Source organism: Ammodytes marinus (genome assembly GCF_949987685.1).
Source record: "Ammodytes marinus genome assembly, chromosome: 5".
Taxonomy (NCBI): domain Eukaryota; kingdom Metazoa; phylum Chordata; class Actinopteri; order Uranoscopiformes; family Ammodytidae; genus Ammodytes; species Ammodytes marinus.
In genome coordinates, this window is record NC_137234.1 from 3,323,854 (window position 1) to 3,348,853 (window position 25,000).

Genomic DNA, 25,000 nt, shown 5'->3' on the forward strand with positions numbered 1-25,000 from the left:
CCTGCTCAAGCTGCTGCCCCTGCGACCCGATTTCGGATAAGCGGTTGAAGATGATGATGATGACAATTACATTACATTTAATTAAATTACATTACAATACATTAATATTAAAAATAATAACGGATTGGATTTATATAGCTCTTTTCTAGGCACTCAAAGCGCTTTACAGGGTTCCAGGTTCCATTCATTCACACACAGTCATACCGGTGGCGGAAGCGTGGCTGCCATTCAGCGCCTACGGCCCCTCCGACCACCACCTCAAACATACAGCAGTCAGTCATGCACATTCACACGAGGCAAGGTGGGTGAAGTGTCTTGCCCAAGGACACAACAACCATGACACAAGTGGCAGGGCGGGAATCGAACCGCCAACCCTTCGATCATTGGCCGACCCGCTCTACCACCTGAGCCACAGTCGCCCCTGTCTATGCTATCAGCTGATGTGATGTTACTGGGGAGCTCACCTAGCGAGGGGGATGGGGGCAGCGGTGTTGTCCCAGCTTTGCCCTCCCTGGTCTTGGCTGGTTTCTGAGGGCTGGCGCTCTTTGACTTACGGAACTGACCGTTCGTCCGTCGGTTGTTGTTGCCGCTGGCGATAGAGGTGTGTGTGTGCAGGTTCCCGTTGATACGTAGAGGGGGGTCTTTAAGGAGCCCGTTGGGGGGGACAGCGGGCACTGAGGTAGACGTGTGTGTGTCTGTGTGTGCGTGTGTTTCTGCGTGTGTTTCTGTATGCGTGTTAGTGTGTGCGTCTGTGTGTGTGTTAGTGTGTTTTTCAGTGTGTGTGTCTGTTTTTGTGTCAGTGTGTTTTTCTGTGTCTATGTGTGTATCAGTGTGTGTGTCGGCGTGTGTGTCTGCGTGTGTGTGTGTGTCCAGTTCCATAGGAGTGTGTTCCAGGTCCGGGTTGCTAGGCGATGTGTGGAGATGAGATAGCGTCGTTAAGAGCTCCAGCGTCGGCAACGGCGTCTCCTTGGCAACGACTGCTGCTGAGATGGTCGGGAAGATGACACATGTCAACTCAAACATACAATACTTCACATAGCAACATTTCAGATTTTTAAAGGCATAGTGCGTAACTTTTTCATGTTAAACCTGCAGTGTGTAGAATTTTGGGTTTTATTTCCTAGCAGATTTTGTAGAAAGTAATTATAATATCCATAAGTACATTTAATTTAGTGCATAATAGCTGAAAAAAATGTTTTTAATTATTTATTTTTCCCTTAGAAAGGGTCTCATATACGTCCATATTTCTGCATATTTTGGACCATGTCCTAGTGCCGCCATCTTGAAAGTGTCATAGTTGGAATGTCATTAGGTGCATTGTTTAAAATTTAGAATTGTTCTTGTCCTTGAAGGCCACTGTAGCTTCTGTTATTATTCGAAAGGGTTGGGGTTACCCAGGGAGCGTTGCATTCTAGAACTTTGTAGAACTTTCTTGATGATGTCATATTACACACTGCACCTTTAATGAATGTCAATCACATTCGAGGCATCGCAAAAGGGGTTGACACAAAGTTGCCACAGGGGCTCAAAAAAATCCCAAGAAATGTTTCAGTTGTTGATTGTACCGCTGAGAAAAAACTGAAGGCTTTACCTCATGTAGATGCATAGACAGTGTTGTTGTAATTACTCAGAATTCCTCAAGGGGGGCAACATAAGTTACGCACTATAGCTTTAAAATATTTGAGGGACGTGATGGATACAAAAGCAAGAGGCGAGATCAAGGCACAATGTTATGATGAAATAAATAAGTATGTCCCAAGTGTATGCCTACTGCATGCTAACTAGATTTTTTTTATTATCAAATGTAGTATGTAGAATACATCAGGTCGGCAATCAGGCCACGCCCCCTTTGGGGGGAAAACATTGAACAGCGCTCCATCCACTTTGTATTGAAGGAGACCTGTCTTCTGCAAACAAACTTAATTAAAATTTAATCAAACATCCATTTAAGAAAAAAACGTTACTTTCTTTAAAGCCACGACTCTTGTCTGTCCATACGAGCTGTTTTTGTGAAAAATTATTGAGTAATTTTCAATATTGAGGTGTTTTTTCCCGTCCGTGAGGGTTAGCCTATGGTTAGCCTACAGCAGAAGGCTAACATTAGCCTAGCATTCAGCATACATTAGTTAAGAGTTTTGTCTCGATATTGAAAATTACTCAATACTTTTTCACCAAAACAGCCCGTATAGACAGACAAGAGCCGTGGCTTTAAAGAAAGTAACGTGTATTAGTGAAAGGCATGTCGTATTACGTTTTTATTAAGTTTGTTTGCCGAATACGGGTGTCATTCAATACAAAGTGAATGGAGCGCTGTGCATTGTTTTCCCCCCAAAGGGGGCGTGGTCACGAGAGTTCCGTCCAGATGACGTATTGCCGACCTGATGTATAGTACAAAGAAATAGTATGCGATTTAGAACGCAGGGATAGTGTGTAACTCACCTTTAGTTTCAGGTAGTGGTGTCATCTCTGGCTCAGAGGGGGGGGTTGGCTGTGTGTGGGTGTGGATGGGGGAGGGGCTAGTCTCCGTGGCTACAGGCTGCTGTGTTGCCGTGGTGAGGGGGAGGGCGTTCTTCTTAAGGCTGATCTCTGTCCGGACCTCGGCGATGTGTCTCTTCAGGGCCTTGAGCCTGTAAGGAAAAGGCAAGTCTATTTCTACAGCACAATTCAGACACATTCAGGCCATTCAAAGTGCTTTACAGGGGCATACAATAGGTAAGAGAGAACGGAGTCAGGTGATTCAAGATTCTAGATTTTATTAATAATTCTGCTGTTGGTTGAAAGCATGAGTAGGTGGTCATGTTTCTGTGCTGTAAGACAAGGCAAGGCAAGTGTATTTCTATAGCACAATACAGACACGAGGCCATTCAAAGTGCTTTACAGGGGCGTACAATAACAGCTCTGGAAAAAATTAAGACACCACTCCATATCCGTTTTTACTATTGATAGGCATATGTTTGAGCAGAATGAACATTTTGGTTTTTGTACTATAAACTACTCAGGGTTCAACATAACTTTTTTTTCCTACTGGCCCGCCGGGCCAGTGGATCTGAGTTTTACTGGCCCCTTGTATATTTTCACTGGCCCTGCACACACTTTTTTTTTCTTCATAATTTAGTGTCAATAATTATAATACCTGTATTAGAAAAATAAAGAAAGATAACCAGATCTAAAGGGAATATCTATTCTGTAACAGTATAGATATTCCCTTTAGATTTGGTTATTTTTCTTTTAGTTAATTATATGAAATGTTGATATTGCTCATATACATAATATAAAACCAGGCAAACATATTGAATTAGAAGCCTACAACTGAAAGTATGTTGAAAGAGTCGGCCAGTATTTTAAAGTCCAGTAGTTTGAAGGTTGTTGTTATTCTTGAATTTGGGCAGTTTAATGAATAGTTCACCTGCAGAAGTCATGTTCAAACATAAAAAAAAAAAAAAAAGAGATGAAGGTCTGATCATTCTTTGTGGTGTGGTAGGCTGTTTTTATTACTTTCTCTATATGCATTAGGGATGTGAATGTGTCGACCGAATGACCGGTTTTCCACTTGCACTCAAGTTGACTTTAAAAATAGAATAGAAATCCGAAAATCAGTGGGTTATGCCGTTTTTTTAATGGGAGATTTCACCGTGTATGTGAGTTCACGTCTGGTCGTGAGCGCGCTGCAGGAGTGTCACTTCTCCATGAAGTGTCAGCTTCACATAAGAGTCCGGTGTGGGACCATTTTTTCAAACTATTGATAAAAAACAATGCAGTGCAAAATATGCAGCATAAGTTAAACGCTCGACGTTAAATCACCTTAGAAACACACAATGCCTTCGTCCGATCACAGCAGCGTTTCACCGTGTGATCTCGCCAGCGAGTGAGCCGCCGCGCAGATGAACTGTGGTTTGTGGCTAAAATAATAACCGGGGATATTCTCCCCGTTAGCGATTTCAATGGGAAAGACTTCCGCGATCTGATTGAATGTCTCGAGCCTGAAAACACAGTGCCAAACTGCGCGACTATAGGAACTGTACAGTGAGCGGAGTCCCTCCGTTCGTTTCTGTCTACAACCGACACAATCACCGGAGACGCATTCACAGCGTTTAAATAACGCCTCTCATTTGTATTACCATTGGGGCTTGGATGCAAATACTGTAACATTACGGCGGCAGATAAAGGAAAAGCGCAGTTATCATTTTCTGCACCTCAACCTCTGCTGTGGGAAGAAAGAAAGGGGGCAGAGTAAGTCGATTGATTTGTCGACTCGCAGGCGGACGGTAGGCAGCTCTGCCAACGGAGCGAAGGAGAGTGCAACCGCTTGTTGCTCCGCCTGTCAAAACGCCCACGCATCGGTTGTCCACTGGCCTTTCATTCAAAAATATATTTTATATTAGGTTTATTATATTGAGTCTTAAATAAACACTGCTTTCATTACGACTCTGAACGCGCATTTCAATGAACCATGATGTAGTCTACAAAAAGATACTGAACTGTGATTGGCCAGTCACTGGCCCGGGCGGGACAGTGACTGGCCAATCAACTTGCCCTGCATATGATTTTACTGGCCCCGGGCCATCGGGCTATACGTTATGTCGAACCCTGCTACTGACAACATTTCTACCAAATTCACAATAAGAATATTATCATTTAGACTAGAGCATTTCCATTGAGTAATGTCGAGATGGTCTCTTATTTTTTTCCAGAGCTGTACATCAAGATTAACATACATCAAGTACAGAATAGACATTAGAAAAGCGAATGTAAAATATGACTTTCACCCACTGTGTAAACCAAACAGGAACAGAGATAAAACATGTTAAAGTGAGTGAGGTGCGTGTCATTTAAAGGGGGGTGAGGTGCGTGTCATTTAAAGGGGAGTGAGGTGCGTGTCATTTAAAGGGGAGTGAGGTGCGTGTCATTTAAAGGGGGGTGAGGGGCGTGTCATTTAAAGGGGGGTGAGGTGCGTGTCATTTAAAGGGGGGGTGAGGGGTGTGTAGGCGTGTCTCTAACCTGCGGCTGCGTGAGGGGCTGTGCTTCATGGCTGTGCTCTGGTCCAGCCTCTCCAGCAGATCACCAAGGTAACGCTCCGGAGGGGTAGAGCGCCGGTAGGACGGGGACAGCACGCGGTCCACTGGGGGGGGGGGAACACAGGTTAGAATTCACTGGGGGGGGGGGGGGAACACAGGTTAGAATTTATTATTTTTAATTTTTAAATAAATAGTTTTATCTTTCCCTATTTTTATTCATCTTCTTTAATTATTATTTTCTTTTTAAAATTTTTGTATTCTTTTTTTATATATTTTTTTAATAATAATTTAAAAAAAAAATGTAATCTATTTTATTTATCCTTTTTCATTTCTATTTTTTTTAATATATTTTTTGTAATTTGTATTTTATTCTAATTGTTTGCACACAGATGGGGAGAATTTGGGGAAAGTTTAAAAAGGGATAAAAAATTGGATATCACCCAACACTAACATACACCTCTGTTCCAATCCCCCTACTTCCTGCTATTGAGTATGGTAGAAAAAAGGTTCTTGTGGTCGATTCAGTATGCTTGAAAATACCCTGATGTCTACTAGATCCGACCGATATTTTTAGTGTTGAAATCAGCACCTATTTATCAACTCACCGTCCTCCCAGGAGAAAGGGGGCGGCGGCTCTAGTTTGGGGGCCTGGGGCAGGTGCAAGCCGCTGGGGAAATCAAAGCCGATGCGCTCGGCCTCTCGGCGTGCGCGTCGCAGTATCACTCCGCCGTGGTCCTGCATCCGCTGCCCCGCCTTGTAGAAGAAGTTATCTTTACTGTTGTACTTCAGGCAGTTGGAGATCACAAGGTCGAAGTCACTCTCGAAGTCTTCTAAGCTCCTGTATAGGCATAGGAAAGAAAGGTTTATTTATATGGCACAATTCAGACACTTTACAGGGGCATAACATTTTGATTTGATTTGATTCAATTTATTTCAGACATATCAAACATACAAAACAAAATGAAAAGCATGGAAATACAATAAACAAATTATGTTTTCACAAAAAATAAAAATAAAAGAAAACAAATTATCTGTATTGATACATTATACAAATACATTAAGACATAAGAAATTACTAACATTAAATTTAAAAAGGTGCACTGTGTAGTTTCGGAGCCCTCCCCTGGCTTTTCAGGTTTATTTAGAAAGCACAATTCAGATGCAAGGTCATTCAAAATGCCTTACATGGGCATAAAATACAAAAAATAAGACGTAATAAAATACTAAGATTACATTTAAAAAGGTGCACTGTGTAGTTTCAGTAATTTTATCATCATATTTCAAAACAAAATTATTTCTAGGAACCTGGACAGACAAATTTGTTTAAAATGGAAAATGGAAAACATGTCTGTTGTACACTGGCAAGGAATAAGGAGAGCTAAAATTGTCTGTGTATTGGAATGCATCTTCTAACTGTATCAGTATCTGTGTATCTGAATCTTATGGCAGTGGGGGCGGGACCTGATAAGCCTTTGTCTTCTTCCGTCACCCTTCGAACGATAACACAAAGTAATATGTATGAATATGTCAAAGAGAAAATTGTGTATTGTGTGTAACTGTCCGGAAGAATAATAATAAAAAAATAAATAAAAAAAGTTAAAATAAATTACATTAAAAAACAATAAAAACAAGTGGGAAAAAAAACTTATAGGTTTTGAGGCAAAGAGAAAAGCCTTCAGATCTGAAATAAAGAGCAGGGTTTTACCTGTACTCGTGAGCGTCGATGCGTTTCCTCATGGTGGAGAAGTCCATGGGGTTCTTGATGACGTCCAGGTAATCTGGAACCTGAAGGGGACAGAGACACGTTGGAGATTAATAATGGATAGGAAAGCCAGGGTTCACAAGCATTTTAAAAGGTGCTCTGAGGAACTTTCAGTTTGTGTTAATTCTTGGAATAAAGTGGTAGTGTTTTTACCACGCCAGCTGTTGTTCCTGGGTGAGCGTATACCCATGACAAAGGCATAGAGAAAAACTATATAGAAATAGCATTCTTTAATCTTTGCACTGATGGTCTCGTTTGTTACATGTAATGCATGATCATCAGAGGAAAAATTAGACTGTTTCAGAAATATTTAAAAGTTCCTCGTAGCACCTTTAACCAATGATTTTCCAATGTCATTTGACCCTATTTCAATAAACTTATTGAAGTAGCTGAAAGTAGGTCTGCTTCACTATGAAACGGCTCAATAATGAGGCGATTGCTACGTTTACTCTTGTGTTATATATCTGTCGTTTGAAAGCCATAAAATATGAAACAAGCGCTTCAAATTCTTGCAGGTAAGCAAACTGCTGACTGTTGAATTGAATGAACTTTACTCACTCTTTCAGAAAAACTGCAAACTAGCTGCATCCCAATGTGTATCACGGCATACTAGTATTAAAGTTTAACTGATCACACACAGTGCAGTGAACTGTGCACTAGATTTTACACAACAGCAATTCTAGGAATTATTTTGCATACTGTTTTCTGAAACATTTATTTTATTTTTTTATTTCACAACTTTTCCAGGAATTTTCATGACCAACAGTTTTAGAACACAGTGATAAACAGACAGTGTTATAATAGAGTGATATAAACGGTAGAATATTACAGTGTTATAATAGAGGTATATTGGGCGACTGTGGCTCAGGTGGTAGAGCGGGTCGGCTGATGATCAAAGGGTTGGAGGTTCGATCCCCGCCCTGCCACCTGTGTCATGGTTGTTGTGTCCTTGGGCAAGACACTTCACCCACCTTACCTCGTGTGAATGTCGATAGTTAGCCTGCTATCGGTGTATGAATGTGAGTGTGAATGGTAACGTGGGAAAGGAAAACAGGTCTCCCTTGCAAAAGAGTCTTCGGTCTCAATGGGATATACCTGTAGAAATAAAGGTTTAAAAAAAAATATATATAAAGCTGATGGTACCTCCTTGACGCTGACGGGCTGAGCGTAGATGTTGTACTGGTCTTTCTCCTGCAGCTGAGACAGAACCGCTCTGAGCAGGATGTTAAAGGGAGTGAGCTGCACCTCCAAGGCCGCCTGCTGCTGCTTCATCTGGACACAGGGGAATGGAATTTAATGGAACTTTATTTAAAACAGGGACAATGTACAAAAGAAACATTAAACCTGCAGTGTGTAGAATTTTGGGTTTTATTTCCGAGCAGATTTTGTAGAAAGTAATTATAATATCCATAAGTACATTTAATTTAGTGCATAATAGCTGATTTTTTTTTTGAATTATTAATTTGTTTCCTTAGAAAGGGTCTCATATATGTCCATATTTCTGCATATTTTGGACCAAGGCCTAGTGCCGCCATCTTGAAAGTGTCATAGTTGGAATGTCATCAGGTGCATTGTTTAAAATTAAGAATAGTTCTTGTCCTTGAAGGCCACTGTAGCTTCTGTTATTATTCTAAAGGGTTGGGGTTACCCAGGGAGCGTTGCATTCTAGAACTTTGTAGAACTTTCTTGATGATGTCATATTACACACTGCACCTTTAACATGGGATTAAACATCAAGAGGACAAGATACAATGATAAAAATACATAGGATAAAACGTTAAAAAGTTTACGAAAAGCACCACATTGCATATTCTATAGAAAATGGATAGAATGGACACAAAGCCAATAGTCCTATATGATTACATTATAGCTGAATTGAACCCTGCAGTTTACAGAGCCTAGGCTGTGAATTAACACCTATTTTTTTTGTGATACTGGGCCCTCTGTTGTCACCATCAGTCATACTGTAGATATATATGGCTAGATCTAATAGATGTATTTATAGATTAGATGTGAGCTCTGGTCAGTTACTTCTTCCCTCTTGAGTTTCTCTCTCTTCCAGATAATATATCACAGATGCATGGTGGGAGTTGTAGTTCCCTGCTGCCTAACTTAACGTTGTGATACTGGGCCGTGCATTGTCACTATCAGTCATAGATATAGACATACAGTATCTCACAAAAGTGAGTACACCCCTCACATTTCTTCACATTTTTCTTTATATCTTTCCATGCGACAACACTGAAGAAATGACACTTTGATACAATGTAAAGTAGTCAGTGTACAGCTTATATAACAGTGTAAATTTACTGTCCCCTCAAAATAACTCGACACACAGCCATTAATGTCTAAACTGTTGGCAACAAAAGTGAGTACACCCCTTAGAAAAAATTTACAAATTGGGCCCAAAGTGTAAATATTTTGTGTGGCCACCATTATTTTCCAGCACTGCCTTAACCCTCTTGGGCATGTAGTTCACTAGAGCTTCACAGGTTGCAACTGGAACCCTCTTCCACCCATTTATGACAGCATCACAGAGCTGGTGGATATTAAAGACCTTGCGCTCCTCCACCTTCTGTTTGAGGATGCCCCAAAGATGCTCAATAGGGTGTAGGTCTGGAGACATGCTTGGCCAGGCCATAACCTTTACCCTCAGCTTTTTTAGCAAGCCACTGGTCGTCTTGGAGGTGTGTTTGGGGTCGTTATCATGTTGCAATACCACCCTGCGGCCCAGTTTACGAAGTTTGAGTGCACATGGTCAGCGTCGTACACAGAGGTTGGCTTTGGAAAATAGACGTATGAGTGCTGCCAGCATTGCTGAAGGGCTTGAAGGGGTGGGGGGTCAACCTGTCAGTGCTCATACCATACGCCGCACTCTGCATCATACTGGTCTGCATGGCTGTCATACCAGAAGGAAGCCTATTCTAAAGATGATGCACAAGAAACCCCACAAAAAGTTTGCTGAAGACAAACAGACTACAGACATGGATTACTGCAACCATGTCCTGTGGTCTGATGAGACCAAAATACATTTATTTGGTTCAGATGGTGTTAAGAGTGTGGAGCGGCAACCAGGTGAGGAGTACAAAGACAAGTGTGTCTTGCCTAGAGTCAAGCATGGTGGTTGGAGTGTCATGGTCTGGGGCTGCATGAGTGCTGCCAGCACTGGGGATCTACAGTTCATTGAATTCTAACATGTACTGTGACATACTGAAGCAGAGCATGATCCCCTCCCTTCATAAACTGGGCCGCAGGGCAGTACTGCAACATGATAACGACCCCAAACACCCCTCCGAACGACCACTGGCTTGCTAAAGAAGCTGAGGGTAAAGGCTATGGACTGGCCAAGCATGTCTCCAGTCTTAAACCCTATTGAGCATCTTTGGGGCATCCTAAAACGGGAGATGGAGGAGCGCAAGGACTCTAATATCCACCAGCTCCTTGATGTCGTCATGAATGGGTAGAAGAGGGTTCCAGTTGCAACCTGTGAAGCTCTAGTGAACTACATGCCCAAGAGGGTTAAGGCAGTGCTAGAAAATAATGATGGCAAAACAAAATATTGACACTTTGGGCCCAATTTGGAAAAAAATGTCTTAGGGGTGTACTCACTTTTGTTGCCAGCAGTTTAGACATTAATGGCTGTGTGTCGAGTTATTTTGAGGGGACAGTAAATTTACACTGTTATACAAGCTGTACACTGACTACTTGACATTGTATCAAAGTGTCATTTATTCAGTGTTGTCGCATGGAAATATATAATGAAATATTTGAAGAAATGTTAGGGGTGTACTCACTTTTGTGAGATACTGTAGATGTATTAGATGTACCTCCTCCCTCTTGAGCTTCTCTCTCTTCCTGATCAGCTCCAGCAGTTTAAACACTCTCACTATTACTTTACTATTACTACACACTACCAGTCATAGGTATAGATATATATGCACAGTATAGATATATATATATATACATAGATATAGATGTATTAGATGTATCAGCGTACCTCCTCCCTCTTGAGCTTCTCTCTCTTCCTGATCAGCTCCAGCAGTTTAAATACTCTCACTATTACTTTACTATTACTACACACTATCGGTCATAGATAGAGATATATATGCACAGTATAGATATATAGGTATACATAGATATAGATGTATTATATGTATCAGTGTACCTCCTCCCTCTTGAGCTTCTCTCTCTTCCTGATCAGCTCCAGCAGTTTAAACACTCTCACTATTACTTTACTATTACTACACACTACCAGTCATAGGTATAGATATCTATGCACAGTATAGATATATAGATATACATAGATATAGATGTATTAGATGTACCTCCTCCCTCTTGAGCTTCTCTCTCTTCCTGATCAGCTCCAGCAGCAGCCTTGCTCTCTCCAGGTCGTGACGCAGACGATGCCATTCCTTCAGCTGCTCCTTCAGCGCCGCGTTGGTCTCCGCTCGGTCCTAAACACACACACACACACAAGGAGAGACACACACAAGGAGAGACACACACACACACAAGGAGAGACACACACACACAAGGAGACACACACACACACACACAAAGAGACACACACACACACACACACACACAAGGACACACACACACACACACACACACACACACACACACACACACACACACACACACACACACACACACACACACACACACACACACACACACACACACACACACACACACACACACACACACACACACACACACACACACACACACACACACACACACACACACACACACACACACACACACACACTTCTGTTAGGGTGAGAAACTACAGGCAAAAACATTGAAAAACTGGTCAATTTTGCGATTTCTTTCTATTTATCTTCCATAACAAGTCTTTCTTTCATACTAGTATAAATCAGAGGTCCAAAGTGAACGTTTAAGTGTTTATTTGACTAAACCTTGTTTGTTTGCGTCTGTATATTTCCCCTATGTAACCATCTTTAAACAGCCATTATCGCAATTTGTCTTTTGCTAAATTTTAAGTAATCAACTGGAAAGGTTTCATGATGATATCTATAAGTTCAAATGTAACGTGTAATGTGTATGCTATCAGCTGATCGGTACCTTAAAGACCTACTTCACCGGTGGGAATATGAAGGTGTATTGAACTCTGAGATCCTATGTCGTATAAATGTGCAACATTTTTAGAAATCGGTTCATCCTAGCCTGAGAAAAGGCAGAAAGAGTGTTTAACATATAGTAAAACCATCCGTGCTCATCTCTCACCATGGGCTTGGCGGGGGCTATAGGTGGCTGGGGGTTTGGCTGCAGTCTTACCATGGGCTTGGCGGGGGCTTTGGGCGGCTGGGGGTTTGCCTGCAGCCTGCGGATCAGAGGCACGTTGTTCCTGCTCTGTCTCTTCTGGACCCAGTAGCTCAGGACGTGAGCCACGAACGGTCTCTTCCTCTGCACCGCCACCTGGTTCAGAATGGTGTCCAGGCTGGGACAACCGGGAGAAACAACATTTACATTAATAATAATAAAAAACGGATAGTTCTGGAGAACACTTGTTGTCAAATCAGTGAATATCTCACGTTTTGCAAAAACACACAGCAGTAAACGGGGATGTTGCTAGTCACAGTGGGCCACTTTGTTTACATGCCAATTTACAGAGCGTAGGCTTTGAATTTTTTTCAGCTGCAAAACACCCAGTTCGGACAGGAAGTGCTTCGTGAGGAGATATTCACTGATTTTGACAAAAAGTGATTTAAACAACAACCATTCTCCTGAATTACTGACTCCACCATATCACAGTTGCATCATGGTAGTTGTAGTTGTTCCTGCTGTCTCACCTTGAGGCTGTGATACTGGGCCCTGCGTTGCTCTGCGTCTCTTTCTCCGGCTCCGTCTCTGCCACTCTCTTGCTCTTCTTCCTGCACCATGTTTTAGCGCGTGCTTTCCCCCTCTTGTGTTCACCCCTCTTGCTATGCAGCGCTCCATTCTTAGGGTGATGGTTGTGATTATTATGATGGGGCGCCTCCTGGTAGACATTTAGGGGCCTACGATCGCAGCCTTCGGGGGTGTGGCTGCAGCAATAGGCCGTCTTTTTCACTGAAAACGTAGCAGCTCCGGACGTCGTCACCTCTTTCACAGGCTCCATCCTCATATACAGCCCGGCTTGTTGGGCGCAGCTAACGTGGAAAGCCGCGTAGCAGTTGATTTTATCGCACTGGATACACGCGCCGGCCCCTTTCTCTTTGCACAGGTAGCACGTTAGCTTCCAGCGCGCGGGCGGGATGTTTCGCACCCCGTCTATCGGCTCTATGAAAACCGTGTCGGAGAATCCCACCTCGGGGACCCACAGAGCGCACGCCACATGGCCCCATCTGTCGTCGTCGGTTTTCTTCAGAGCGCCGCCTTTATTCGGGCAGAAGACGCACTCGGCCGGACGCGACGAACACTGCAAGCAATGCCGACACAGCCACTGGCCCTCGGGGACGTAAGGGACGCCGTAACACTCCTGGTGCACGGCGATGTTGCAGGAGTCGCAGAACAAGATGACGTTGCTGTCGGCGCCGTCCCCGTCCATGCACACGCAGCAGACGGCATCCTCGTCCACGAGAGACTGCTGGCCGGTCTGGCCCTGCGTGGCGGCGAAGGATTCCTTCTCAAAGCGGTCCATCAGGAACTCAAACAGGTTGTGGGACACCTGGCTGCAGCCCTCGCTCTTACGCTTCTCGTTGATCAGCTCCAGCCACGCGTAGTCCTCCTGGGAGAGGGTGGGAGAGAAAGGGATGCTGTTATTATTATTATTTATTTCATTATTATTTTTATTTTTATTAGGGACAGTGCATATTCATGGATAGAATATTTTTATTTATTTATTTTGTTTTGTTAGGGACAGTGCATTTTAATGGATAGGATAGAATATTATTATTATTTATTTATAAATTTTTGTTAGGGACAGTGCATCTAACCCTTATTTTTATTTATTTCATTATTATTTTAATTTTTATTAGGGACAGTGCATATTCATGGATAGGTAGAATAGAATATATTATTTATTTATTTTGTTTTGTTAGGGACAGTGCATATTAATGGGTAGGATAGGATAGAAAGGGATGTTAATATTATTTATTTATTTCATTATTATTTTTATTTTTATTAGGGACAGTGCATATTAATGGATAGGATAGAATATTATTATTATTTATTTATTTATTTTGTTTTGTTAGGGACAGTGCATATTCATGGGTAGGATAGATAGGAATGTTATTACGTCATAGCCTGTTATGTATATGTCCCTTATTATACAACAGGTAGGAACCAATCAGATCGCTGGATTTAAGCCACCCTTTTTATAATAGAGTACAGCTCCGAAAAAAATTAAGAGACCACTCCAAATGTTAAGTGTCTTTCGTTTTACTATTTATAGGCATATGTTTGAGTAAAATGAACATTTAGGTTTTATAATATAAACTACTGAAGACATTTCTACCAAATTCAAATACATTTTTTGTCATTAAATAGCATTTTCATTAAGTAATGTAGAGATGAAGATTTAAGAAAAATCCAGACTGGTGTCTTATTAGAAAAATTAGACTGTTTCAGAAATATTTAAAAGTTCCTCGTAGCTACTTAAATATGAGAAAAGCAAGTATTCCAGTAAGGTCCGGTATTTAAAACGTACCTCATCCATGTCATATTCCACCTCTTCATCCAGCTCCTCCTCCGTCCGCTCAGTGTATTTATAATACGCTGTGTGTCTGCGCGGGACCACGGGCAGGTTGTACTCCACCGTCCTCACCTTAAAGTTAGTAGTAAAGTGTATTTATGAAGCGCGTTTCACAGACAGGGTCACAGAGAGCTTTACAATGTGCATAGAGAAAATGAAAACAGAGTAAAAAAAAATACGACTAAGAATAAAATGTATTAATAAAAACGCACCGTTATAAAATGAGCAGCATTTAAAAAGACGGAATTAATCATTTTGTCTTATTTGCTTATTTTTATTTTCTTGTCTGTTTATGTGAGGGAGGGGGGAGGGCGGAGGGCGGAGGGGGGAGGGGGGAAGGCAGTGTTTCCCACTAATGTATCATTCCGTGGCGGGCCGCCACACTTTCATTTTGCCCCGCCACACTTTAATTTTTTTTTTTTTTTACTTTTTTTTTGATGTATGTAGCGACTTTTACTTTGAGTAAAGATCCCTGCACAGATAATAGCATTTGCTTTTTAAGAAAAAGAATATTGTGAGCTATCCTTCGTGATTGTAGTCACAGTTATTTGAGTACTAGTAATTCAACAATCTAATAAAACAAAAGGGCGCTTGTGTTCACTCTTTTGAACCACAGGTAACCACCACCTTTGCTTCATTTTTTTGATGGCGCAAATGTGTATCATAGAAAATTATTTATTCATTAACCATTGATAAGTGTGTTAAACTCCATCTTAATCACCATTTATATAGGAATAGTGTTCCTCAAAGTACACCAGATTGATGCATTTAACATTTAAAAGGTACAACATTTTCTTCCGGGGGAGCATACCCCCGGACCCTCCTAGGGGGGTCGGGGTCCCCCCCCACACTTTCAAAAAATTCTGTGGGAAACACTGGGGAAGGGGTTGTGTATGTATTGTATGTGTCTACTTATTCTGTTTTTTTTTTGTCTGTATGAAAAAATTGGTAAAACCATAAAAAAAAAAAGTAAAAAAAAAAAGACAGAGACAGAGAGAGACAGACAGACAGACAGACAGACAGAATTTACCCAAAAGCTGAACTTGTGTTATAGGCCAATGCAAAAAACAGTGGGACCTAAGCAATGTTTTAACTAACAAGGAGGTTGTACACATAAATAACATAATAGGTCAATGCACCTTAGCTTCCAACAGACCGCTGGCGTTGCCGTGGTGAGTTGCTATGGCGCTGCTGCCCTGCGTTGCCACGGTGCCTCCGGCGTGCGTTGTTGTTGTTGTTGTTGCCGTGGTGAGTGCGGCGTTCTTCTTCTGCTGGCTGTTTTTGAGCCGCACGGATCGAACCAGGACCTGGAGGGTGGGAGGGGAATAATATATGTCAGCACGTGGAATATGTTTTTGCCACGGGATTCCCATCTTCTGCGAATTTGAATCGATTCATAATTTTAAAAAAATCGATAAAAGAAATTTAAATAATGCCTAACTATAATGCATTACAAGTTTCACATTAAACCTGCAGTGTGTAGAATTTTGGGTTTTATTTCCTAGCAGATTTTGTAGAAAGTAATTATAATATCCATAAGTACATTTAATTTAGTGCATAATAGCTGAAAAAAATGTATTGCATTATTATTTTTTCCCTTAGAAAGGGTCTCATATATGTCCATATTTCTGCATATTTTGGACCAAAGCCTAGTGCCGCCATCTTGAAAGTGTCATAGTTGGAATGTCATCAGGTGCATTGTTTAAAATTTAGAATTGTTCTTGTCCTTGAAGGCCACTGTAGCTTCTGTTATTATTCTAAAGGGAAAGGTTACCCAGGGAGTGTTGCATTCTAGAACTTTCTAGAACTTACTTGATGATGTCATATTACACACTGCACCTTTAAACTAGACTTGAATTAGGATATACAAGATATGGACTTTAACTTGCTTTCATGCCATCATTTGCCACAACGCCCCTTAGCACACAGTGACCTGGATTCCATCCTGAAATCCTCTTTGGAACTGAATCCAGAAACGATTTTGAATCAAATTACGACCCAAATAATAATCGGAATCGAATCTTGGGATTCCAAAAAGATTCACACAGACACACACACACAGACAGACAGACAGACAGACAGACAGACAGACAGACAGACAGACAGACAGACGGTTCTGACCTGCTGTGGCTTGTCATTGTTCTCCTTGTTGCTGTTGCACTCCAGTATCTCCTGAGCTGTTGGGTCGTCCTCTCCGATCACGTCCATCTTGTCCAGGATGCTGAGCCGGTGCACGCGCCCGTCAACCTGCAGCAAGACGGATCAGCTTTATTTATATACAGCCCAATATCACCAATGGACATATGCCTCAGTGGGCTTTACATTCCATACAGTATGACACCCTCTAGCTATCTGTGTGTCTGTCTGTCTATCTATCTATCTATCTATCTGTGTGTCTGTCTATCTATCTATCTATCTATCTATCTATCTATCTATCTATCTATCTATCTATCTATCTGTGTGTCTGTCTGTGTGTCTGTGTGTCTATCTATCTATCTATCTGTGTGTCTGTCTATCTATCTATCTATCTATCTATCTATCTATCTATCTATCTATCTATCTATCTGTGTGTCTGTCTGTGTGTCTGTGTGTCTATCTATCTATCTATCTGTGTGTCTGTCTATCTATCTATCTATCTGTCTGTCTGTCTATCTATCTATCACACCTTCTGCCCTTAGCTCGGCTGAGAAAAAACTCCTAATAAGAACCCTTTATCTGGATTTTTTTTATTTAATTGAGGAATCTCAGGGAGAGTTGACAAAGGAAGGGATCTGTGTGTGTGTGCGTTTGTGTGTGTGTGTGTGTGTGTGTGTGTGTGTGTGTGTGTGTGTGTGTGTGTGTGTGTGTGTGTGTGTGTGTGTGTGTGTGTGTATGTGTGTGTATGTGTGTGTGCGTTTGTGTGTGAGTGAGATAGTGACAGAGGAAGCGATCCCTCTCCCAGGACGGACATGATGCAATAGATGTCATATGTGCAGTACACAGACAGACAGACAGACAGACAGACAGACACACAGACGGATAGATAGATAGACAGACAGACAGACAGACAGACAGACGGATAGACAGACAGACAGACAGACAGACAGACAGACAGACAGACAGACAGACAGACAGACAGACAGACAGACAGACAGACAGACAGACAGTACCTACCTCCAGCTCCACCATCCTCTGTGCCTGTGCGTAGGTGAGCGTCTCCCGGTTAGCGGAGGGTTTGATCGGGGACGAGTCTCTCTTCAGCACGGCCGGACGGTGGTGTCGAGCCTTCTTCTTCATCGGGAGGCCGGAGCGGAAACACCCTGGAGATGGACATAAGAAACAACAGTCTTACAGAATGCACAATATATATATTATTGAATGTATTAATTATAAATATTTTCGTAATCACCCTGAAAATGGAACAGCAGTTTAAAAAGTGCAGTGTGTAATATGACATCATCAAGTAAGTTCTACAAAGTTCTAGAATGCAACGCTCCCTGGGTAACCCCAACCTCCCTGGGTAACAGAAGCTACAGTGGCCTTCAAGGACAAGAACAATTCTAAATTTTAAACAATGCACCTGATGACATTCCAACTATGACACTTTCAACATTGGTCCAAAATATGTAGCTTGTGTGATATTGTGGATGCAACGGCAAAACAAAAACGACAATGCTTATACCATAACTCAGCAGAAACCAGACCGCAGAGGTAGGTGTGTGTGTGTGTATGTCTGCGTGCATGTGCATGTGTGCATGTATGTGTGCGTGTGTCTGCATGCATGTGTATGTGTGTGTGTGTGTGTCTGCATGCATGTGTGTGTGTCTGCATGCATGTGTGTGTCTGCGTGCATGTGTCTGTGTGCATGTATGTGTGTGTGTGTGTCTGCATGCATGTGTATGTGTGTCTGCATGCATGTGTCTGTGTATATGTGTGTGTGTGTGTGTGTGTATGTGTGTGTGTGTAACAGGAATAATGATTGACAGTCTTAACCCTCAGTGCTGTCTTACAGGAAGAAGAATGTTGGGCAGTTAAAAGTGTTTACGCAAGAATGTCGACATCGCTTCCGGTTTCTCATAGTCTAAAGATGACCAGAGCAATACATATAAAATAAAATACACACAACTCAAGCTTCCTTATTTAAATTAGGAACTGTTAGATTTAAGACCTAATTCACAAGTGGAAATATGAAAGTGTATTGAACTCTGAGATCCTATGTAGTATAAATGTGCAAACAATTTAGAAATCGGTTCATTCTAGCCTGAGAAAAAAGGCAGAAAGAGTGTTTTATGGTCTCACTGTCTAACCCTACATTTTACTAGCGTGACATCACACATGGTAAAATGTAGGGTTAGGATTAACAGGACAACTGGGAAGACTGAGGGAAGAAAAACCTCATTCATTATATTATAATAGCGATTTTATAATGATAGAACGCTGGTTCCGTATGGGAGAAGTATTCCTTTAAAGACAAGTCATGTTAGTTCAGTTGTCATATTTAATTGTGAAAAACACTCAATAAACTGAATGTAACCGTCAGACTCTCATAAAGAACAAACACACCCTGCTAATACCCGGTGCCGAACCTACAGCATGTCTGGAATACATTTGGATGGATGGATTAATCAATAATCACAAATGGTACCGACTATTAAATAAAAATGTTATGAGAATTGTTACAGACCTATCGGTGTGTGTGTGTGTGTGTGTGTGTGTGTGTGTGTGTGTGTGTGTGTGTGTGTGTGTGTGTGTGTATCCTCTGTCCAATGCATTGTATATCAGCGCTGGGCGATTTGACCTCAAATACAAATCACGATTAATTGAACATTTTACCTCGATTGCGATTAATGAACGATTATTTAGCTTTCTGTCCTCATAGTTGACTGACAAGGTTGATACAGTAAATATGCTCAATGATTATATCTGGGATATTTTTTCAAATGAAAAGGTGCATACGTCGTATAAATATATATAAATTTGATTACAAAAAATAACAAAAAAAAGGTTAAAGGTGCAGTGTGTAATATGACATCATCAAGAAAGTTCTACAAAGTTCTAGAATGCAACGCTCCCTGGGTAACCCCACCCCTTTAGAATAATAACAGAAGCTACAGTGGTCTTCAAGGACAAGAACAATTCTACATTTTAAACAATGCACCTGATGACATTCCAACTATGACACTTTCAATATGGCGGCACTAGGCCTTGGTCCAAAATATGCAGAAATATGGACATATATGAGACCCTTTCTAAGGGAAAAAAAGAATTCAAAACTATTTTTTCAGCTATTATGCAGTAAATTAAATGTACTTATGGATATTATAATTACTTTCTACAAAATCTGCTAGGAAATAAAACCCAAAATTGTACACACTGCACCTTTAACTATTTATGGTATTGAATGTTTTTAACTGAAAGCACATTTCAATTTTAAAGAAAAAATCGAGTTTGCTAAAACCGTAGAAAATAAATAAGTTGCATTTCTTCTTGCAAATGAATTAACTTAAAAACTGCCATTTGTAAAGAAGGAATAACCAGAATATCTTCAAATATTGTGAGTATGTTCATGTGAAAATAAGATAAAAACAACACACGTGGCAGTATGTTTCCAAGTATATGAACACACACACACACAGTGACACTCTCTCTCACACACACACACACACACACACAGTGACACTCTCTCTCACACACACACACACACACACACACACACACACACACACACACACACACACACACACACACACACACACACACACACACACACACACACACACACACACACACACACACACACACACACACACACACACACAGTGAAGAAAGCATAAACATAATTTAAAAAACAACAACATAACTGCCATGGGACAGATTAAAAGGTTCTGTGAGTGTCTGTTTCCATTCATTGCTGAGCCCTACTCTATATAACTGCATAGTGCTACTGAAGACCAAAATCACTCTCATGCTGCCACACACTTGGTCAATAAAGTCAATTGTAACTGTTGTTCCTCTGCGCAAAACTCAAAACAGTAACAGCAGCGTGCAACTACAATTACACCCTCACAGTCACATACAGTCAAATTTATTTCTATAGCAACTTTAAAAACAACATCAGTCGACCAAAGTGCTGTACAAGATACAATACTAAACTTTGGGGCTGCTCCGGTGGTGTAGTGGATAGAGCGCGTACCATATTGGCTCCGGCCTTCATTGCAGTGGTCGCGGGTTCAAATCCGACCGTGGACCTTTACTGCAGGTCACCCCCCCCCCCCCCTCTCTCTCTCTCTCTCTCTCTATCTATCTCTCTATATCTCCCCATTTCAACTCTGTACTGTCTAATAAAGCTTGAAAATGCCAAACAATTATATTTAAAAAAAAACAAGATACAAGTGTGAAAGTCTCAACTTGTGTTAAAGGCCAATGCAACAAAAAGTGAGTCTACAGCAACGTTTTAAACTGGTCAACTTTACAGGGATCCAGGTTCCATTCATTCATCTTTTGCACATTGCACTTGTATAGTGTTACACTTCAAACAGCCAATAATCTTGCTCACTCATGCACAAATCTTTCATAGTGAAAAAAGCACATTGTGTACATTATGTCAGCTGTCTGATTGCGAAATGTTCTAGTTGTGTTTTTGTCTTTGCAGTGGGAATTACTTACTTTTTCCTTGTGTTTTATGATCAAATTGTTCGCACTGTTTTCTGTTTGCACCAGTGTATCAATAAACTGATTCTGACAGGCACACATGACGTTCAGCCGGCAGCTTTTAAAATGTAAAGCCCCTGTGTGTGTGTGTGTGTGTGTGTGTGTGTGTGTGTGTGTGTGTGTGTGTGTGTGTGTGTGTAGCTTGTATTTATAGGATCATGTATAGCTACTTTGCACACTACTGCACTGCTTGTAGAGAAACAGATACATCCTTGCTCATGTTATATCATATTTCATATCGGGAAATGCAATGTTTACGATGTTGACTTTGCAATACATGCTTTTAGACGTGCATTGTCTATGTGTTTAGCTAATTTACCATATGCACCAATTCACCAAGGGAAATCCTTTGCACGTTAAAACATACTGCACAATTAAATTAGATAGTGACAGGCACACAGTTTAAATGTGTAGCGCCCCCAGTGTGTGTGTGTGTGTGTGTGTGTGTGTGTGTGTGTAGCTTAGCGTGTATTTAAAAAGGATCGGTACGCCCCGAGCCGGCTGCAGTAACGCTAGAGCGGGGTGGAAACGGACCCCACTGTAAAATCCCTCCACTGGATGAATGAGAGCCATGAGCGGGGAGCAGTAGCCTCTCTACGCCGCCCTCAGAGCAGCTTGGGTCGGCTACATGAGCCCGAGTGGAGCCGCCGATCGCTGGATGTCGTTGAAAATCATCGTTAAAGTCCGGGTTTTTTTACGCTATGTCTGCTAGGTGAACTCAACCAAACCCCAACGGACTGTGCTTGTAATTCGAACAGATTGGAAGCGTTCAAATGAACACAGATCCGTTAAAAGGACAAGAGGCAGGAAGGGAAGGGAGGAAACATGGCGACCAACACAACAAGACACTGCCTCGATCGGTGAAAAGGGCTTTTTTCACACAGAAACGTGGATAAATCTCACATTTTAAACAGTCCAGAATGAAGTTGGGTCTTATAGTAAACTACCAAGGCCATAATAAGGCTGAACTTACCTGTAATTTTTCACGAATTCAGCTTTTAAAAACAGCAGCAATGGCGGCGCGGCCTGCAAAGCGGAGCGGAGAGCGGCGGTTAAATCCACATTCAGTGCTTCGGTGGCTCGCGCTCCGACCGAGGCTTTCACTTAGCAACCGGCGACACTTTTCCAGGGTTACGGTACCGATTTCAGCTGCAGTATATTACCGTTTGGGGTCGTTACCGGTCGATAGCGGGACTGTTTTTAGGAGTTTACAGTTTGGCAGAGTGGCAGGACACACTCAGCAGCTGCCCGAGCGTCTCTCTCTTCCCCCAACAACAATGCGGCTGTGTGGGGATTTGCGTCATGACGTAATCACGCACACAGGAAAAGCAGGCCCCGGACGGTTTTACGTCGAGTTGGTGGTTCTGACTTTTTTTTTTTTATTATTTAAAAAAATATTATACAGTCTATGGTTCTTCTGAATCCTTGCAGAAAAGAACACTCATGGGGGCGCCCTTAGCTCAGTTGGTAGGGCGTCCCCCCCCCATGGGCCTCGGCCAGCAGCGGACCCGGGTTCGATTCCAGCCCGCGGTCGTTCTCTGCATGTCACTCCCATTTCAACTCTGTCTCTACACTATCAATAAAGCATAAAAATACCCAAAAAATATCTTTAAAAATAAAATAAAAGAACACTCACTACATCTATATAGAAATAGATGGATGTTATACCTTCTGCTGTACGTCCAGGTTTTTTCTTACCCGTAGAATCAACAAATGAAACATGTTTTGGGCTCTTCGTAGGAATTTTTCTGAGCTCCTGCACCAGTGTCTGGGACACACACACACACACACCAGTTTGTAAACGCTGCCATACTGAGAAATAGAGAGAGTTTTGTGGAGCTGATAATAGGCTTAATCAACTTTGTTTCAACTCATTTGGCAATGGCTTGAATGTTTAAACCGACATTCATTTATATGACAAAAAGTTACACACTATAGCTTTAACCCAGGCAGGTAAGTAGGAAATAACAGTGTATAGGCCTACATGGTCATGGGCTCCCAAACTAAAAAGTCAGCAGCAAAATGGTAATCATTAATCAATCGCAATTCAGTTAGACGAAGACGCTGGTTCCAAGAAGGACATTTTTATTTTGACAATACGAATGTTTAAAATATGAAGGATCTGTCACAAATTCTTGCACATAAAATCAGACAAAACAATAAAAACATATATTTATCCAATTGGATTAAAAAAAAACATGTAGTACAGAGATAAATTCAAGGTGAACCCATCTCTGTATATCTATGTAGGAGTCAGTGATTCTGGAGAACGCTTGTTGTCAAAAACACTCAACACTTTAGCTTGCAACATGCTTATGTATACAGAGCCTAGGCTGTGTATTACCAACACCGGATTTGTTTTCCAGCGCACACACACACACACAGTACAGACAGGTAGCAGAGACAGATAATGAGGAGATATTCACTGATTTTGACAACAAGCGTTCTCCAGAATCACTGACACCATTTTTAAAGACCTACTTCACCGGTTTGAATATGAAGGTGTATTGAATTCTGAGATCCTATGTAGTATAAATGTGCAAAAAAAAGACACAGTAAAAGACATCACAGTAATATTTACAAAGTAAGTTTTTTTAACCCTATATTTCTCTTTCTGTGATGTCACGAGAAAGAGAAATATAGGGTTAAAAAAAACACTCGTTCTGCCTTTTCTCAGGCTTGGATGAACCGATTTCAATTTTTTTTGCACATTTATACTACATAGGATCTCAGAATTCAATACACCTTCATATTCAAACCGGTGAAGTAGGCCTTTAACGATAACTCCTCAATCTACAACTCCATTGACAGGGTAACGTTTTATGTGGACTCGGTGGAGGTAGTTGTCTGGTCTTCTTGACTCTGGTTGGGACACGGTGACTGGGCGTCCTCTCTAGAGAGCAGGTTGTGTTTGCGGAGGTGACAGGCCTGTTGGTAGGGGGGGCGGATAGGCGGCTGGGTGGGGGGCGTGTACTGGTACTCTTTATCACCATCCAGCTAGAGGGGAAGTAAAAAAAATAAACAATGAAAAAAACAAGTGTGAGATTGTGTTTGTGTGTGGGGGAGGGAGGGCAACAAATTATAAATGAAAGCATTCATTTTCAACATGAAAACCTAGGTCCTCACTCATTTACCACTGAATTTTCAAAAAAAAAAACAGACACTTTCACCTTTAAAACTCCTAAATTGTGCAGATTATCTTTTATAAATAGTATAATATATCACAATTTCTTAATTTGTTCATTCATTCTCCCCTTAAAATCCAAGTGAAATCCGTGAATTACTTCATTAATAAACCATAACATTATTCAATCGTAAAAATGACATGGTAATTACAGGTAAGGCAAAACCAAACGGTATGAAAGAGGTACATATATTGAAATGTGCATATTGTTAATCTTATTATTATTGAGTATCATCAGTCACCTGCAGTGGGTAGGTCTTGTCTGAGTCGAAGGCGCTGAGATCTCCACAGGCTAAGAACGGAACGATCACACGGTTTGGACCTTCCAACTGGTTAAAGTCCACGTCTGAAAGAGAGAGAGAACAGAATCATTACTATCTGTCTGTCTGTCTGTCTGTCTGTCTGTCTGTCTGTCTGTCTATCTATTTGTCTGTCTGTCTATCTATCTATTTGTCTGTCTGTCTGTCTGTCTGTCTGTCTGTCTGTCTGTCTATCTATAGGGCCAATCTACATATCGGATTGAAACTCCGATTTCAAAATAAATATATATATTTTTTGAAATCTCATTAATTTAACTTTGGAAGAAATGTACATTCTCAGACAGTAGCTATGTGATATAGCACACATTTTTTGTCTGTCTGTCTGTC

At 41.4% G+C, this 25,000-nt stretch overlaps 2 protein-coding genes across 4 annotated transcripts in view; both read right to left on the reverse strand.

Moving 5' to 3' along the window:
• Positions 1–22,424, reverse strand: part of LOC307250473 (bromodomain-containing protein 1-like) — a 32,853-nt gene extending 10,429 nt beyond the window's left edge. The window contains exons 1-14 of one of the 3 annotated variants that reach the window (XM_080027579.1): positions 22,143–22,424; positions 17,633–17,778; positions 16,601–16,726; positions 15,619–15,786; positions 14,435–14,551; positions 12,597–13,513; positions 12,082–12,244; positions 11,103–11,231; positions 7,921–8,049; positions 6,721–6,800; positions 5,621–5,853; positions 4,999–5,119; positions 2,440–2,627; positions 465–983 (exon numbers count right to left, since the gene is read on the reverse strand). In XM_080027579.1, the coding sequence (XP_079883705.1) occupies positions 465–983; positions 2,440–2,627; positions 4,999–5,119; positions 5,621–5,853; positions 6,721–6,800; positions 7,921–8,049; positions 11,103–11,231; positions 12,082–12,244; positions 12,597–13,513; positions 14,435–14,551; positions 15,619–15,786; positions 16,601–16,726; positions 17,633–17,755 (3,013 nt within the window). In that variant the 5' untranslated portion in view covers positions 17,756–17,778; positions 22,143–22,424. Of the gene's footprint in view, positions 1–464; positions 984–2,439; positions 2,628–4,998; positions 5,120–5,620; positions 5,854–6,720; positions 6,801–7,920; positions 8,050–11,102; positions 11,232–12,030; positions 12,245–12,596; positions 13,514–14,434; positions 14,552–15,618; positions 15,787–16,600; positions 16,727–17,632; positions 17,779–22,142 lie in introns of all 3 variants that reach the window. The other 2 variants (XM_080027578.1, XM_080027577.1) reach the window with 2 other exon arrangements.
• An 866-nt stretch (positions 22,425–23,290) lies between these two features.
• Positions 23,291–25,000, reverse strand: part of ftsj1 (FtsJ RNA 2'-O-methyltransferase 1) — a 12,980-nt gene continuing 11,270 nt past the window's right edge. The window contains exons 10-11 of the mRNA XM_080027609.1: positions 24,596–24,699; positions 23,291–24,166 (exon numbers count right to left, since the gene is read on the reverse strand). Of these exons, the coding sequence (XP_079883735.1) occupies positions 23,990–24,166; positions 24,596–24,699 (281 nt within the window). The 3' untranslated portion in view covers positions 23,291–23,989. The remainder of the gene's footprint in view (positions 24,167–24,595; positions 24,700–25,000) is intronic.